Source organism: Eptesicus fuscus, chromosome 8, assembly GCF_027574615.1.
Source record: "Eptesicus fuscus isolate TK198812 chromosome 8, DD_ASM_mEF_20220401, whole genome shotgun sequence".
NCBI classification, from domain to species: Eukaryota; Metazoa; Chordata; class Mammalia; order Chiroptera; family Vespertilionidae; genus Eptesicus; species Eptesicus fuscus.
The window spans coordinates 87,123,018-87,136,448 of NC_072480.1; the positions used below are offsets into that span (position 1 = coordinate 87,123,018).

General features: G+C 40.7%; 1 protein-coding gene across 7 annotated transcripts in view; it reads left to right on the top strand.

The window, feature by feature from the left end:
- The window catches only part of GTF2E2 (general transcription factor IIE subunit 2), a 99,346-nt gene that overhangs the window by 36,760 nt on the left and 49,155 nt on the right, over positions 1 to 13,431 (top strand). For all 7 annotated transcript variants that reach the window (XM_054720072.1, XM_054720073.1, XM_028152574.2 and 4 more), the window contains exons 4-6: positions 1,344 to 1,451; positions 3,953 to 4,135; positions 7,209 to 7,302. In XM_054720072.1, coding sequence (XP_054576047.1) covers positions 1,344 to 1,451; positions 3,953 to 4,135; positions 7,209 to 7,302 — 385 coding nt within the window. The remainder of the gene's footprint in view (positions 1 to 1,343; positions 1,452 to 3,952; positions 4,136 to 7,208; positions 7,303 to 13,431) is intronic.

The following is a 13,431-nucleotide window of genomic DNA, read 5'->3' on the forward strand; positions in this document are numbered from 1 at the left end:
TTACATGTTTGATGACAAACAGCCTTATGTTTATAAGTCACAGTTTTCCTGCTGAGTACCTGCATGTCATAAGCATTTGAATTAAAATTACCATATTGAAATCAAATCTGATGTTTTTTTAATTTTTATTTGGTGTGCGTTGGAAGGGGGTAGTCTTATACGGCGAGTATATCCCAAACTCTATATTTTAACTGGAAAAGTTGGGGGTTGTCTTATACACCCAGTCGTCTTATATGCTGGAAAATACGGTATGTTTAATTTCAAAAGAAACTGCCAAACTGTCTTCCAGAGCAGCTGTACCATTTTGCATTTCCACCAGCAGTGAATAAAAGTCACATTCTCACTGACATTTGGTGTCAGCTTATGTTTTTTAATTTAATAATTTGTCCTGGATGACTTTTGAAATTTGTACATAGAAGACATCTGCATTTTGTTTAACATCTGTATAGTAGCATAGATGTGCTAGTTTATTTAATTGGCCACGTGGGTTGTTTCTAATATTTTCCTTATACAAATGCTGCTGCTGCGTGCGACTTTGTCACTTTTTTATGTAGGGCAAATTCCTAGAAATGGGATTGCTGGGTCATAGGGTTTAAATATATTTATGTTATAAAATTGCCCTCCCTAGGAGTTGTATCAATTAGTATTTTTTGCCCTGGCCAGGTAGCTCAGTTGGTTAGAGCTGCATCCCGATGATACCCAAAGTTGCAGGTTCAATCCCCAGGCAGGGCACATATTAGAATCAACCAAAAATGCATAAATAAGTGAAACAACAAATTGATGTTTTTCTCTCTCTCTAAAAAAACAGAACAGTATTAAAAATGTTTTATGAGTTTATTTGAGTCAAACTGCAGACATATGCTGGGGAGCAAGATTTCAAATGCTCTTCAATTAGTATTCATAATGTAGTGTGTGAGGAGTGTATTTTCTTACAGCCTTTATCATCAGGCATGGATTTTTGCCAACGTAATAGGTAAAAAAATCTCTTGGTATAGGTTGAGTATCGTTTTGTATTTAAGGTCATTGCATTTCTTTTTCTGTGATTTATGTGTTCCTCTCTTTGGGTCATTTTCCAGTTAGATTTTTGGAACCCTTAAAATGTTAGGAAGATTAGTTCCTGGTGATGTTGTTGCAAATATTTTCTCTCAGTTTAACATTTGATTTTATAGAACTCTGAGTTTGAACCTGGTTCTGTCTGATTTTATAGTCCATTCTTTTCATCACTATAATTGTCCTGCTTCAAATAATCCATGCTCTACATCACTGAAACGATTTATTTACTTGTAACTATTATTTAATGCATCTAGCATTGAAGAATTCCAATATTATCTCCCCCCAAATAGACGCGTCATCAGCGAGGAGATACACATCCTCTAACTTTAGAAGAAATTTTGGATGAAACACAACATTTAGATATTGGACTCAAGCAGAAACAATGGCTAATGTCTGAGGTAAGAATAGGCTTAAAATATTATAAAAAAAATAGTTGATTACCATGAAATATATGCTGTAACTAGGGTTTTTAACCCTTTGCACTCGCTTGCCTTTTTCGATTCCTTTCTTCTGCTAACCGTGTCGAGTCACACTCGACATCCAAGTGCAAAGAAACTGATCATTGTTTTTCCTTTTTCATAAAAGAATTGGTATAGAGTCTTTATTTTGTAAACATTTTAAGATTATTTTATTTTCATATAATCTACACTAATAAAAGAAATATGCAAATTGACCATCACTTCATGATACCCACCAGCCAACCAGGAGTGAGCATGCAAACCAACCTGTCAAAGATGGTGGAGGCCCTGCCCCCCAGCCCCTCCGGGCCTCTGGGCTGCATGCATGCAGGCGTGGGATGGCCGGGTGGGGTGGGACGCCTGCTATGAGGAGGAGGATGGGGGTTGGAGGGAGCTACAGGAGCAGTGCTCCTGCCGGAGTAAAGACAGAAGGCGGCGGCCAGAGTGAAGACAGAAGGCGGCGGCCAGAGTGAAGGCCTGGGTCCCGGGTGCCTGAGGAAAACCGGTGCCAGCAGCCAGGGGAAAGAAGGCCTATTGCATGAATCTTCGTGCAACGGGCCTCTAGTCTTATATATCTGTTTAAAAGTGTCAAAGACTTTAGCATAAAAGTTATAAAAATTCAGCCATTGTATTCCATTTATTTTTGTTTTTTAATTAAAAAATATTTTTATTGATTTCAGAGAGAAAGGGAGAGGGAGAGAGATAGAAATATCAATGATGAGAGAGAATCATTGATCAGCTGCCTTCTTCATGCTCCCTACTGGGGACTGATTGTGCAACCTGGGCATGTGCCCTGACTGAGTATCAAAACGTGATCTCCTGTTTCACAGGTTGACAATCACTGAGCCATTCTGGCCCAGCAAGTTTTTTGTGTTGTTTTTTTTTTTTAAAAAATACGTTTTTATTGATATTTTTAGAGAGAGGAAGGGAGAAGAAGAGGGATAGAAACATCCAAGATTAGAGAGAATCATTGATCTTATGCCTACTGAACAACCTTACTAGGGATTGAGCCCGCAACCTGGGCGTGTGCCCTGACTGACCGGGAATGGAACCAGGGAGCTCTTGTTTTATGGACTGATGCCTAACCATTTGGCAACACTGGCCAGGCTCCATTTAGTTTTTACAAAATTATTGTTGCTTATTTTGAATTGCTGAATTTATAATGTATGTGTTGGGAAATTGTATTGTTTTTACAAATGTTTTGGGACATTGAAAGCATGAGGTATTGTAGGGATAGCAAGATATTTTGTTCAGTGAGATATTTGTTATAGTATTACTATTAGTATGATTTGATAGTTTTATGTTACTGCCTGTACTAGGTAACTTGGAAGAATAATTATGAACATTGTGTATGTAAACACAGCATTGAAAGAAAAGGAACCCCAAACCAATCGGTGACCATGCTAATTTGGAAATGTATAGCAGTTTAAAAATTCAGATATTTGTTTCTTTTCTGTTTAAATATGAAGTGACAATTTAGAAGGCTGTTTTCTAGGACCAGTGCTATATTTTAAAGACCAAATGTAAAATTCTTAAAATATAATTCAGTTAATTTATTTTACCAAGTGAAATATTTTTCTTGATTTTCATAATATAAATGAACCAGTTAATCACTATCATTGTAGCTCATTGTATTAATGATATACAAATAGTGGTAATCCACATTTAAATTTTGTTGCTATACCTAATCTTGGAATTGCACAGACTACAGATATTAAAGATTACATTTATTACTATTTTATTCTCCCTCCTTCTTTGTTTCTTTTTGTTCTCCTTTCAGGGTCAGGCTGGCAGCTGCAAAAGAAAACAGGGTTGCTCTTTCTTGAAGAGTTTTCTTCTGATATTTGCTATACAACAGAACTGACTAGGAACATAATCGTATTCAGTAATTCCTATGTTGCTACTCAGTTTCATTCTTATATGCACTAGTTTGATCCTTTTCATTTCCTTCCACAGCTGCTAGTGCCATTTAATACCAAGTGGGGCAGACTGGCTGTTGATATCTTCATCCCAGTGTAGTGTTTATTCCATAATGACAATATGCAATAAACTATATACTTTTGAGAGTGGGATAGGCAATACCCAGTTCACTTTGTCTATTAATGTTAATAGCTATTTTATTGATTCTTACCTCTTTGGTTTTCCAAAAGAATATGGGTATAGCTTTCTTCAAAGTAGTTGTGATAAAATAGTTAATTTCTCATCCAAATAATTTATGTAATTAATTTTCTTTTATAAAATGTGAGCACCATGCTGATCTCTATAGTCTATTATTTTGGATCATGGATGTCCAGTATTTTAGATCTACTAGTTGATATACATAAGATATTTTTAATTTGCCATTAATTGGGTATTGTATTTTTAAAATAATTAGTAGAGTTTAAGAAAGTATATGTGAGCTTTTCTTTTGTTAATATATTCAAATTGTGTCACTGTTACAGGCATTAGTCAATAATCCCAAAATTGAAGTAATAGATGGGAAGTATGCCTTCAAGCCCAAGTACAACTTAAAAGATAAGAAGGCTCTGCTTAGGCTCTTAGATAAGCATGACCAGCGAGGCTTAGGAGGAATTCTTCTAGAAGACATAGAGGAAGGACTGCCCAATTCCCAGAAAGCTGTCAAGGTAACTTTTCTTTCTATGCTTTAATATAATTTGAATTAATAATGTCATTTTGCTTTTTTAAAAAAGCAAGAATTTTTAAATTTTTATGTTTATCTTCACCTGAGGATATTAGAGAGAAGCATTGATGTGAGAAACATTGATCTGTTGCCTCCCATATGAATCCTGACCGGGCATTGGACCACAATCATTTGGTGTATGGGACAACACTCCAACCAACCAAGCCACCTGGCTGGGGCTAAATTTTTATTTTTAAAGCCTCCATCATATATACTTGGGGTTGTGGTGGGGCAGTTGAAAATTTGAAATTTGTGTTTGTGCTACAGAGCACAGCCATTTTTGTGTACCTGTGACAGCTCCCTTTTGTGGTGATGATATGTGTGATTTTTTGACTCTTCAGAATGTTTCTGGAAAGTTTTGCCCTGGCCGGGTGGTTCAGTTGGTTACAACATTGTCCCATACACCAAAAGGTGGTAGGTTCCATTCTAGGTCAGGCGCAATATGGGAGGCAACTGATGTATGTTTCTCTTGCATTGATGTCTCTCTGTCTCTCTTAAAAATCAATAAAAACATATGCTTGAGTGAGAATTTAAAAGAAAGTCATACAGATTACATTTCCCGTTTAAATTTGGAACTCACAGGGAAAGGCTGCTAGTCTCTGTTCTTCAGTTACTGATGATCGATGCTAATCTGTAAGCAGGTTCATTATTTTTGTTACCTGTTGTAAAAAATTACTCCTTTCTCTCCTCTACCTCTTGGTAATTCAGTTACATATATTAGACCTTTTGGTGTTATCCCACAAATTTCTGAGGCTCTGTTTATATATATTTTTCCAACCTGTTTTTTGTTTGTTCTATTGATCTATTGTTAAGTCCACTAACTTTTCTTTACTTCCAATTTGTTAAGCCCAATTGGTGAATTTTTTATTTTAGATAATATATTTTTCATTTCTAGACTCTTTATTCTTTATGGTTTCTTTTTTGAAATTTCATTTCATTCTTTACAAGCAAATTTCCCATTGCCCCCTTGAGTTTAATTTCTTATATAGTTGCTTTAAAATCCTCCTCTTCTAATTTCATCTTGGAGCTGGTCTGCACTGACTCTTTGTCTGTTGAATTTCCTGTTTCTTCATATATCTAATAAATTTCTGTTAGATAATGTTCTGTTTACTGAACATTGTGAGCTATCAGTATGAAGACCCAGGATTCTGTTTTACTCCTCCAAAGAATGTTTTAGTTTGTTGGTTTTGTTTTTAAGTGATCAGGTATCTTGGCTAGAATGCACTCCAGACTTTCTTTTCTACAGTGGGTGGCATATGATCTGTTTTGTTCTTTTAGCTCTTTTACTTTTTTGAAAAATGTCCAGAATTTATAGTAATTTTCTGTGGGAGAGTTGGTCCCTTAGGAGCTACTTGACCATTGCTAGAAGCCTGACCCTTTTAAGATTTTTAACTTAAAAAGTATCTACTGGTAAGCTTAACCTGCAGAAATGCTGCAAATAAAATGTGACCAAAGTATATAAATTATGTACTCTGTAGATGTTAAAAACGTAGAACTACTGAATCCTAGCTTAACGGGTGAGAGTGCTATGTTTCCTAGCTATGTTTCCTTCTGTTTTTTTGTTTTTTTCCTCCCATTTTTTTCTTAGGGACCAGCATTATTACTATGCAGTAGGCTTTTCATTACATTCTTAAGTAGAACAGTGGCATAAACTGGTAATTGTTTATTCTATTTTAGACAATTTTGTGATGTAAAGTTACTCTGACACCTTATCTTTAGTGGCTGTGTTCCCTAAGGATTAGAGCTTAAGGGGTCATGAAAAGCGTAGTCTATTTCATTTTTAGGAGGGATTATTTCTAAATTGTTTGAACCCAGAATGTTTATTCTGTTCTTACTACCTGGGTGCAATGGAGTCTATTTTATTATTTACAAAAATATTTTAAGCCATGTTATGAATAATTTACATAAAAATAAAGGGATGGTGAAAACAGATTTAGTTTACATTTTAATAAGGATTTAGCATAGCAAGCCTTTGTACCAAGTATATATTGGCAAACATCAGAAAGATGAAAGAATATTATTATATGTCCTTTTAGCAAAGTGAGATGGCAAAGATTCTTATCACACAATATTGTATGATGAAGTCCTTCCTGTTGAATAACTAACTGAGTAAAAAATAAGTAACTTTATTTCCTTTATGTCTTTTGAAATAGGTTGTTCACATTGATTTGTAAGCTTGAGATTATTCATCTGTGGTGTTGTCATCTAAGCACTTCTATTTTGAGACCATTTCTGTGATGCATTTTACTGTTAGTAGAGTCTAAAGCAGCGGTCGCCAACCTTTCAGACCTCATGGACCACCCGTTGGCGACCGCTGGTCTAAAGTGCTGCTCTCAGGCTTTTTCATTCTTGTTCTCACTCATTAATAATAGTGAAACATCTTTCAGTTTTCTTGTCATTGCTCTGAGTAGTAGAAAATAAATTCTGAATTGTCAGCTGTGCTCAAGAAAGGTGAAAGACAATAACGTCTCCCTAGTCTTTTATATTTTCTTGGTGGATGATGCAGTTATTTGGGCAATAAGAAAACTGAAATGTGGCTATTTCACTATAGCATTACAATTCTAGGTGATTTGATCATTCTTCCATTTTCTTATTTTAGCTTTTAAAACATATTTGGAAATAATTGAGGTGTAATGATTAGTAAGTAGCAAAATATTTCAAGGTAGAGGGAAAAGTAAAAACACTAAAATCCTACCATTTTTCTTAGATTAATAAAAAAGTCCTGTGGTCCCAAATTGTAATTATCACACATACTGAATTTTATTCTGTTTTAAAATAGGTATTTTTTTCTTACTTTGGAAGACCTCTAAGAATAAACGTCTTGAAATATCAACTCTTAATTATAGTCAGACTGCTCAAGAAACTCAAGAGCTGAAATTGATATACTGAGGGTTAAAAGAAATGGGAGTCCTTTGTTGTAAAAAAAAAAAAAACAGAAATAAAGAAAAATAATTGGGTGTTGATGGTGTTGGTAAAGTAATTTGGAGTTAACTGAAAAATTTTTCTTTATCTTGAAGGCTTTAGGGGACCAGATATTATTTGTAAATCGTCCTGATAAGAAGAAAATTCTTTTCTTCAATGATAAAAGCTGTCAATTTTCTGTGGACGAAGGTAAGACTTTCTGTAATAATAGTTTCTTTAGTTTGCAAGTATGTTACAAATTTAAGGTGACAAAATTTATAATATAATACAATTATAACTCAAATTTTATAATACTGCTTTTCTTTTCTTTTTTTTTTTGCATTGTCATCTCAGAGCTAATAACTCCTAACATTGATTCTCAGAACACAATTTGTAATTTGAAAGAGTTTAGGTTAATTGTAGCACTTGCAGTCATGGTATAGCAGTTTGCCTATACATTAGGTCTTCCGTTTATGTGGGAGATCTGTTCCTACCGCGTGATGTAATGCGATTTTCGCCATAAGTCGGAACCCACGTACAAAAGCACCTACATCACTCACATGGAACACATACACAGCAGTAATGAAGTGAAACAGTAAAAAAAAAATTTAAAAGAAAGATAACAATTCCTGACCTTTACTTGTGGTAAATAAATAATAAAAAACATAAAGCACATATGTACATACGTCTAAATGATAGAACTCTTTTTTTTTTTTTTTTAATAAAGACTGTAAATGGGAGATGGTGATGTAACCACGAAACGATGTATGTCGAGTCCGACGTAACCCGAGGACTGCCTGTATAGCATGATGCCTATATTTTATGATTTCTTAAGCTTGTAGTTCAGTTGTACCAAAAAAAGAGTTTATTTATTTATTTAATATATTTTATTGATTTTTACAGAGAGGAAGGGAGAGGGATAGAGAGCTAGAAACATCGATGAGAGAGAATCATCGACCAGCTGCCTCCTGCACACCCCCTACCAGGGATGTGCCCGTAGCCAATGTACATGCCCTTGACCGGAATCGAACCTGGGACCTTTCAGTCCGCAGACCGACGTTCTATCCATTGAGCCAAACCAGTTTCAGCAAGAGTTTATTTCTTGATTATTTTTAAAAATACTACATCGTATCTTGATATGAAAACTTTATGCAGGTTGGGAACAAGTTGTTGGTGACTGATACTCTCTTAAGTAACTTGCTCTTTTGATTATCATATTGGATAAGGAGGGAGATTACTTTTTTCTTTTCTTTTTGATGGGAACTAGAGGTGTGTCTTTGGGATGAACAAAATAATACAGATAATTCTGTCCATGCTATAGTGCTAAATCACCACACTTAGGATGGGATCAGATCAATGGGATTTTTGCCTTCACTGACAAATACATCAGCACTATTTTTAAAAACCTTGTAAAATCTTAAGCAACTTTTAGAAAACATTTTATTTTATATAAAACTAGAGGCCCGGTGCATGAAATTCATGTACTGGTGGGGGGAGGGTCCCCCAGCCTGGCCTGTGCTCTGTCACAGTGCGAGAGCCCCACAATGGATTGCCCCAAAGAGTTAGGCCCCGCCCACCCATCCAGGGCTCCTCTATGGATTGCCCCAAAGAGGTAGGCCGGAGCCGAGGGTCCTGCCTCCATGCCAGGAGGAGGCGGGACTCCCAGGCAGGCTCTGTGCCACGCACGCAGCCTTAAGCCCAGCCCTGCCTACCTGCACGCGCCTGCTGTTACACAGCCATTTTGTGACGGCGTGAGGGCATCACGGCGTGACAACCACTTAGGCTTTTATTAGTAAGGATTATAGCTTTGTGAAAGTATCACAATATTCAGGACTCTGAAAATTTTTAAGTTTCTTCATTTTATAGCATGTAATTTTTCTTTGTTAAATTATTTAGAATAAATGATAATTTTAACATAAATAAAAAAAGATAAAACAAAAGTTACATGAAATATCACTACCTAGTGTATCATTATTAAGATTTTGCACACTCACTAAGGGGGACTGATCCCGCAACCCGGGCATGTGCCCTTGACCGGAATTGAACCTGGGACCCTTCAGTCCTCAGGCTGTGGCTCTATCCCCTGAGCCAAACCGGCCAGGGCTTAATTTATTCTTAATGATATATACATGTGGTAAAGATAACAAATAAAAACAAGTGATTGAATGAGAAGGTATTCTAGTTTTCCATTGCTGTGTAACAATTCATCCCAAATGTAGGGTGTTAAAACAACAACTTATTAATTAATAATTATCTTCATTCCATGTTTGGGCTCAACTGAGAGCAATTCTTACTTGGCATCTCTAAATATTTGTGTTTGCAGTCAAATGGCAGCTGGTGGTGAAGGCTCAGCTGTACATGATGTCTGATGGCTGGCAGTTGACTGCTGGCTGAGAGCTCGGTTGGGCTTTTCCATTTGACTCAGGCTTCTCACAGAAGGTTAAATCACCACACTTAGGATGGGATCAGATCAGTGGGATTTTTGCCTTCACTGACAAATACATCAGTACTATTTTAAAAAACCTTGTAAAATCTTAAGCAACTTTTAGAAAGAGAGGGAGTGTCCCTAAAGTGAGCATACTTAGAGACTAGATTACTGTTTATTATATAAGGACTAGAGGCCCAGTGCACGAAATTCGTGCACTGGCGGGTGGGGGGTCCTTCAGCCAAGCCTGCCCCCTCTGACAGACTGGGAGCCCTCAGGAGATGTCCTACTGATGGGGAGCGGGCCTAAGCCGCAGTCTGGCCTTCCCCTGCGGGAGGTGACTGGGCTGATCAGGGAAAGGCACCAGCCCCATCACCCCGCTGCTGCTGCCACTGTCACAGCCACCAAGGTGTTTTCACCAACACAGACTCCAGTCCCTTCACCATGAAAAAATGACAGCTTTCTTTAGGCACTTTCAAGATGTGTCTTTCATAGGATATGACATTTCTTTTCTTCCTTTCTTTTTTATCCTCACCTGAGGATATGTTTCCATTGATTTTTACAGAGCTTGGAAGAGAGAGGGAAAGACGAGAGAAACATCAATGTGAGAGGGACATTTCGATTGGTTGCCTCCTGCATGAGCCCTGACCTGGGCCTTGGCTAGGGAGGAGCCTGCAACCTAGGTACATGCCCTTGATCAGAATCGAACCTGGACCCTGCGGTGGGCAGGCCGAGGCTCTATCCACTGAGCCAAACTGGCTAGGGCAGGATATGACATTTCTTAGCCCTCCAGCAGCGGACCTTCGTTTTTCCTCCAGGAGTGTGGTGGAAAAACCTTAGAACACCTTCTTAGGTTCTTATTACTCAAGTTACTAAGAACACTGTGAGAGGCAGCTTACAGGGAGCTTAGCCAGTGAGCCTTCAGAAAAGGTGTTTCTTCTGCAGTTCATGCACAGAGGACCCCCTTCATTGTTTCTGCAGGGCTTTCGTCCACTGGGCTGGGGGCATGCCCCAAGCCGCACTGTGGGGGGCTGCCAGGGGCATGCCCCCAGCCCAGCGGCCCCCCTTTCTGTCAGCTGAACTTCTGTCTACTGGGCCGGAGGCGTGTCCCAAGCTGCGCAGCATCGCTCCCTGGCCCAGTGTCTGTCCGCTTGGCGTGTCCCACGGCTCAGAGCTCACCCCCAGCCCACCGCCTGCTTTCTGTCAGCTGGGCTTCTATCTGCTGGGCCGGGGACGTGTCCCGCTGCGCAGCGGTGGCTCTGAGCAGCCCCGGCTCTGAGCAGCCCCAGCTCTGAGCAGCCCCGGCTCTGAGCAGCCCCCGGCCCAGCATCTGTCCGCTTGGCGTGTCCCAAGTCGCACTGCGGCGGCTCAGAGCTCAACCCCGGCCCACCGCCCACTTTCTGTCAGCTGGGCCAGAGGCGTGTCCCAAGCTGCGCAGTGGCGGCTCTGAGCAGCCCTGACTCTGAGCAGCCCCTGGCCCAGCGTCTGTCTGTTTGGCGTGTCCCAAGTCGTGCTGCTGCGGCTCAGAGCTCACCCCCGGCCCACTGCCCGCTTTCTGTCAGCTGGGCTTCTGTCTGCTGGGCTGGGGGCGTGTCCCAAACTGCGCAGTGGCAGCTCTGAGCAGCCCCCGGCCCAGCAGCCCAGCGTTCTGTCTGCAGCTCTTCCTCCCTCTGCGGCCTGTGAGTGGGACGCTAGTGTCCCACCCTGGTGCTATGTGGGCCACCAAACAGCCCTGGCTCTGAGCAGCCCCTGGCCCAGTGGCCCAGTTCTGTCAGCTGGGCTTCCATCTACTGGGCCGGGGGTGTGTCCCAAGCCGCGCAGTGCCGACTCTGAGCAGCCCCCCGGCCCTGGTTCTGTCAGCTGGGCTTCTGTCTGCTGTGCCGGGGGGGGGGGGGGGGGTGTTCCAAGCCGTGCAGCGCCGGCTCTGAGCAGCCCCCGGCCCAGCATCTGTCCGTTTGGCGTGTCCCAAATCACACTGCGGCGGCTCAGAGCTCACCCCCGGCCCACCGCCCACTTTCTGTCAGCTGGGCTTCTGTCTGCTGGGTCGGGGTTGTGTCCCAAGCTGCGCAGTGGCGGCTCTGAGCAGCCCTGGCTCTGAGCAGCCCCTGGCCCAGCGTCTGTCTGTTTGGCCTGTCCCAAGTCGCGTGGTGGTGGCTCAGAGCTCACCCCCAGCCCACTGCCTGCTTTCTGTCAGCTGGGCTTCTGTCTGCTGGGCCGGGGGCATGTTCCAAGCTGCGCGGGTGGCGGCTCTGAGCGTGCCCCCGGCCCAGCAGCCCAGCGTTCTGTCTGCAGCTCTTCCTCCCTCTGCGGCCTGTGAGTGGGACGCTAGCGTCCCACCCTGGTGCTATGTGGGCCGCCATCTTTGTAGCGGAGGTATGGTCAATTTGCATATTACTCCTTTATTAGATAGGATAAAACTCAGGAACAGCCAGATGGGAGGGATGCATTGGGAATAGTATGTGGGAAGGGGGAAGGATCTTTCATGTTCTCTGGGAGCAGCGGTCGCCAACCTTTCGGACCTCACGGACCACCAGTGGTCCACGGACCACCGGTTGGCGACTGCTGTCTTGGAGCACGCCATTTTCCCCTCATCTTCATTTGTTCACCAGCAGCTCCAATAAGTAGTTAATGATCTCCTGTTATATTCCTCATTTATCTTGCTAAATGTAAAGCTTTTTGGATGTAAGACACATCCAGACCTGTAGAGACTTTTTATAAGAATTTATTTGAGCCAAATAGAAGATAACACCTGGAAGTAAGATCTCAGTAGACTGAGAGAAAGTTCTTCTAAGAAATGACAGTTTGTAGCAGCTTTTATCGTTGGAACTAAGGAAGGTTACATGAAGCGGGGAGAAAGCAAGGCAGGGGGTGGATTATAGGATAGTTAACAAGATGATGTGTTTTCATCATGGTGGTCACACTTTAGAAGGAAGGGTCTGATAAGAGGCCTTTCAAATATAGGTATGTCAGCCTGGATGCACAGAAACATGGACAGGGCTTGCTTAAGACAAAAGATAAAACTTTTACTGAAGAAATTATATGATTGCCCACCATGACCTGCCCAGTTAGGAACTTATGATCAGATTACCCTGTGAAGTTACTTTCCATAAAACTGTTTTTGTGTTTTTTTTTTGTCTACAACGTGGTGGCTACAAATAGACTAATACAATTGTGATGCATTGGCAACTTACATGTCATAATTGGTATTTTCCTTTAAGTGATAAAGAATTCTTTGTAAAGATCTGAGAAATACAAAGTGCAGTTTTGATTTACAAAGGTTAATCATACTATATTCTATATACATTATATACTGTATGTTTCTAGAAAAAGCCTGTGTGTATTAAACCAATATAAAAATAAGTTTCTGATGTAAAACAATTGGGTTCTAGGCTCGGTTTATCATTGTAAACTGGTATTTTTTATTAATCTGTATACTTTCTAGGAAAAATGGTTAGGAGGAAGCAGGCTATTCAACCTTGTCAGTATTGATATTTATAGCTGAGTGTTTTTTGGTGTTGGGGTTGTCACTGTACACTGTAGGATGTTTAGCAGCATCCCTGCCTTTAGATGCCAGTAGCATACTTTCCCTCAAACTGTGACAGTCAGAAAGGTCCCAGACCTTACTAAATGTTCCCTGGGAGCAAATTGCCAGGGTTGAGAATTCTATTAAAGGTACAGCATATATTGCCCTGACCGGTTTGGCTCAGCGGATAGAGCGTCGGCCTGTGGACTCAAGGGTCCCAGGTTCGATTCCGGTCAAGGGCATGTACCTTGGTTGTGGGCACATCCCCAGTGGGGGGTGTGCAGGAGGCAGCTGATTGATGTTTCTCTCTCATCGATGTTTCTAACTCTCCCTCTCCCTTCCTCTCTGTAAAAAATCAATAAAGTATATTAAAAAAATAAAGGTACAGCAT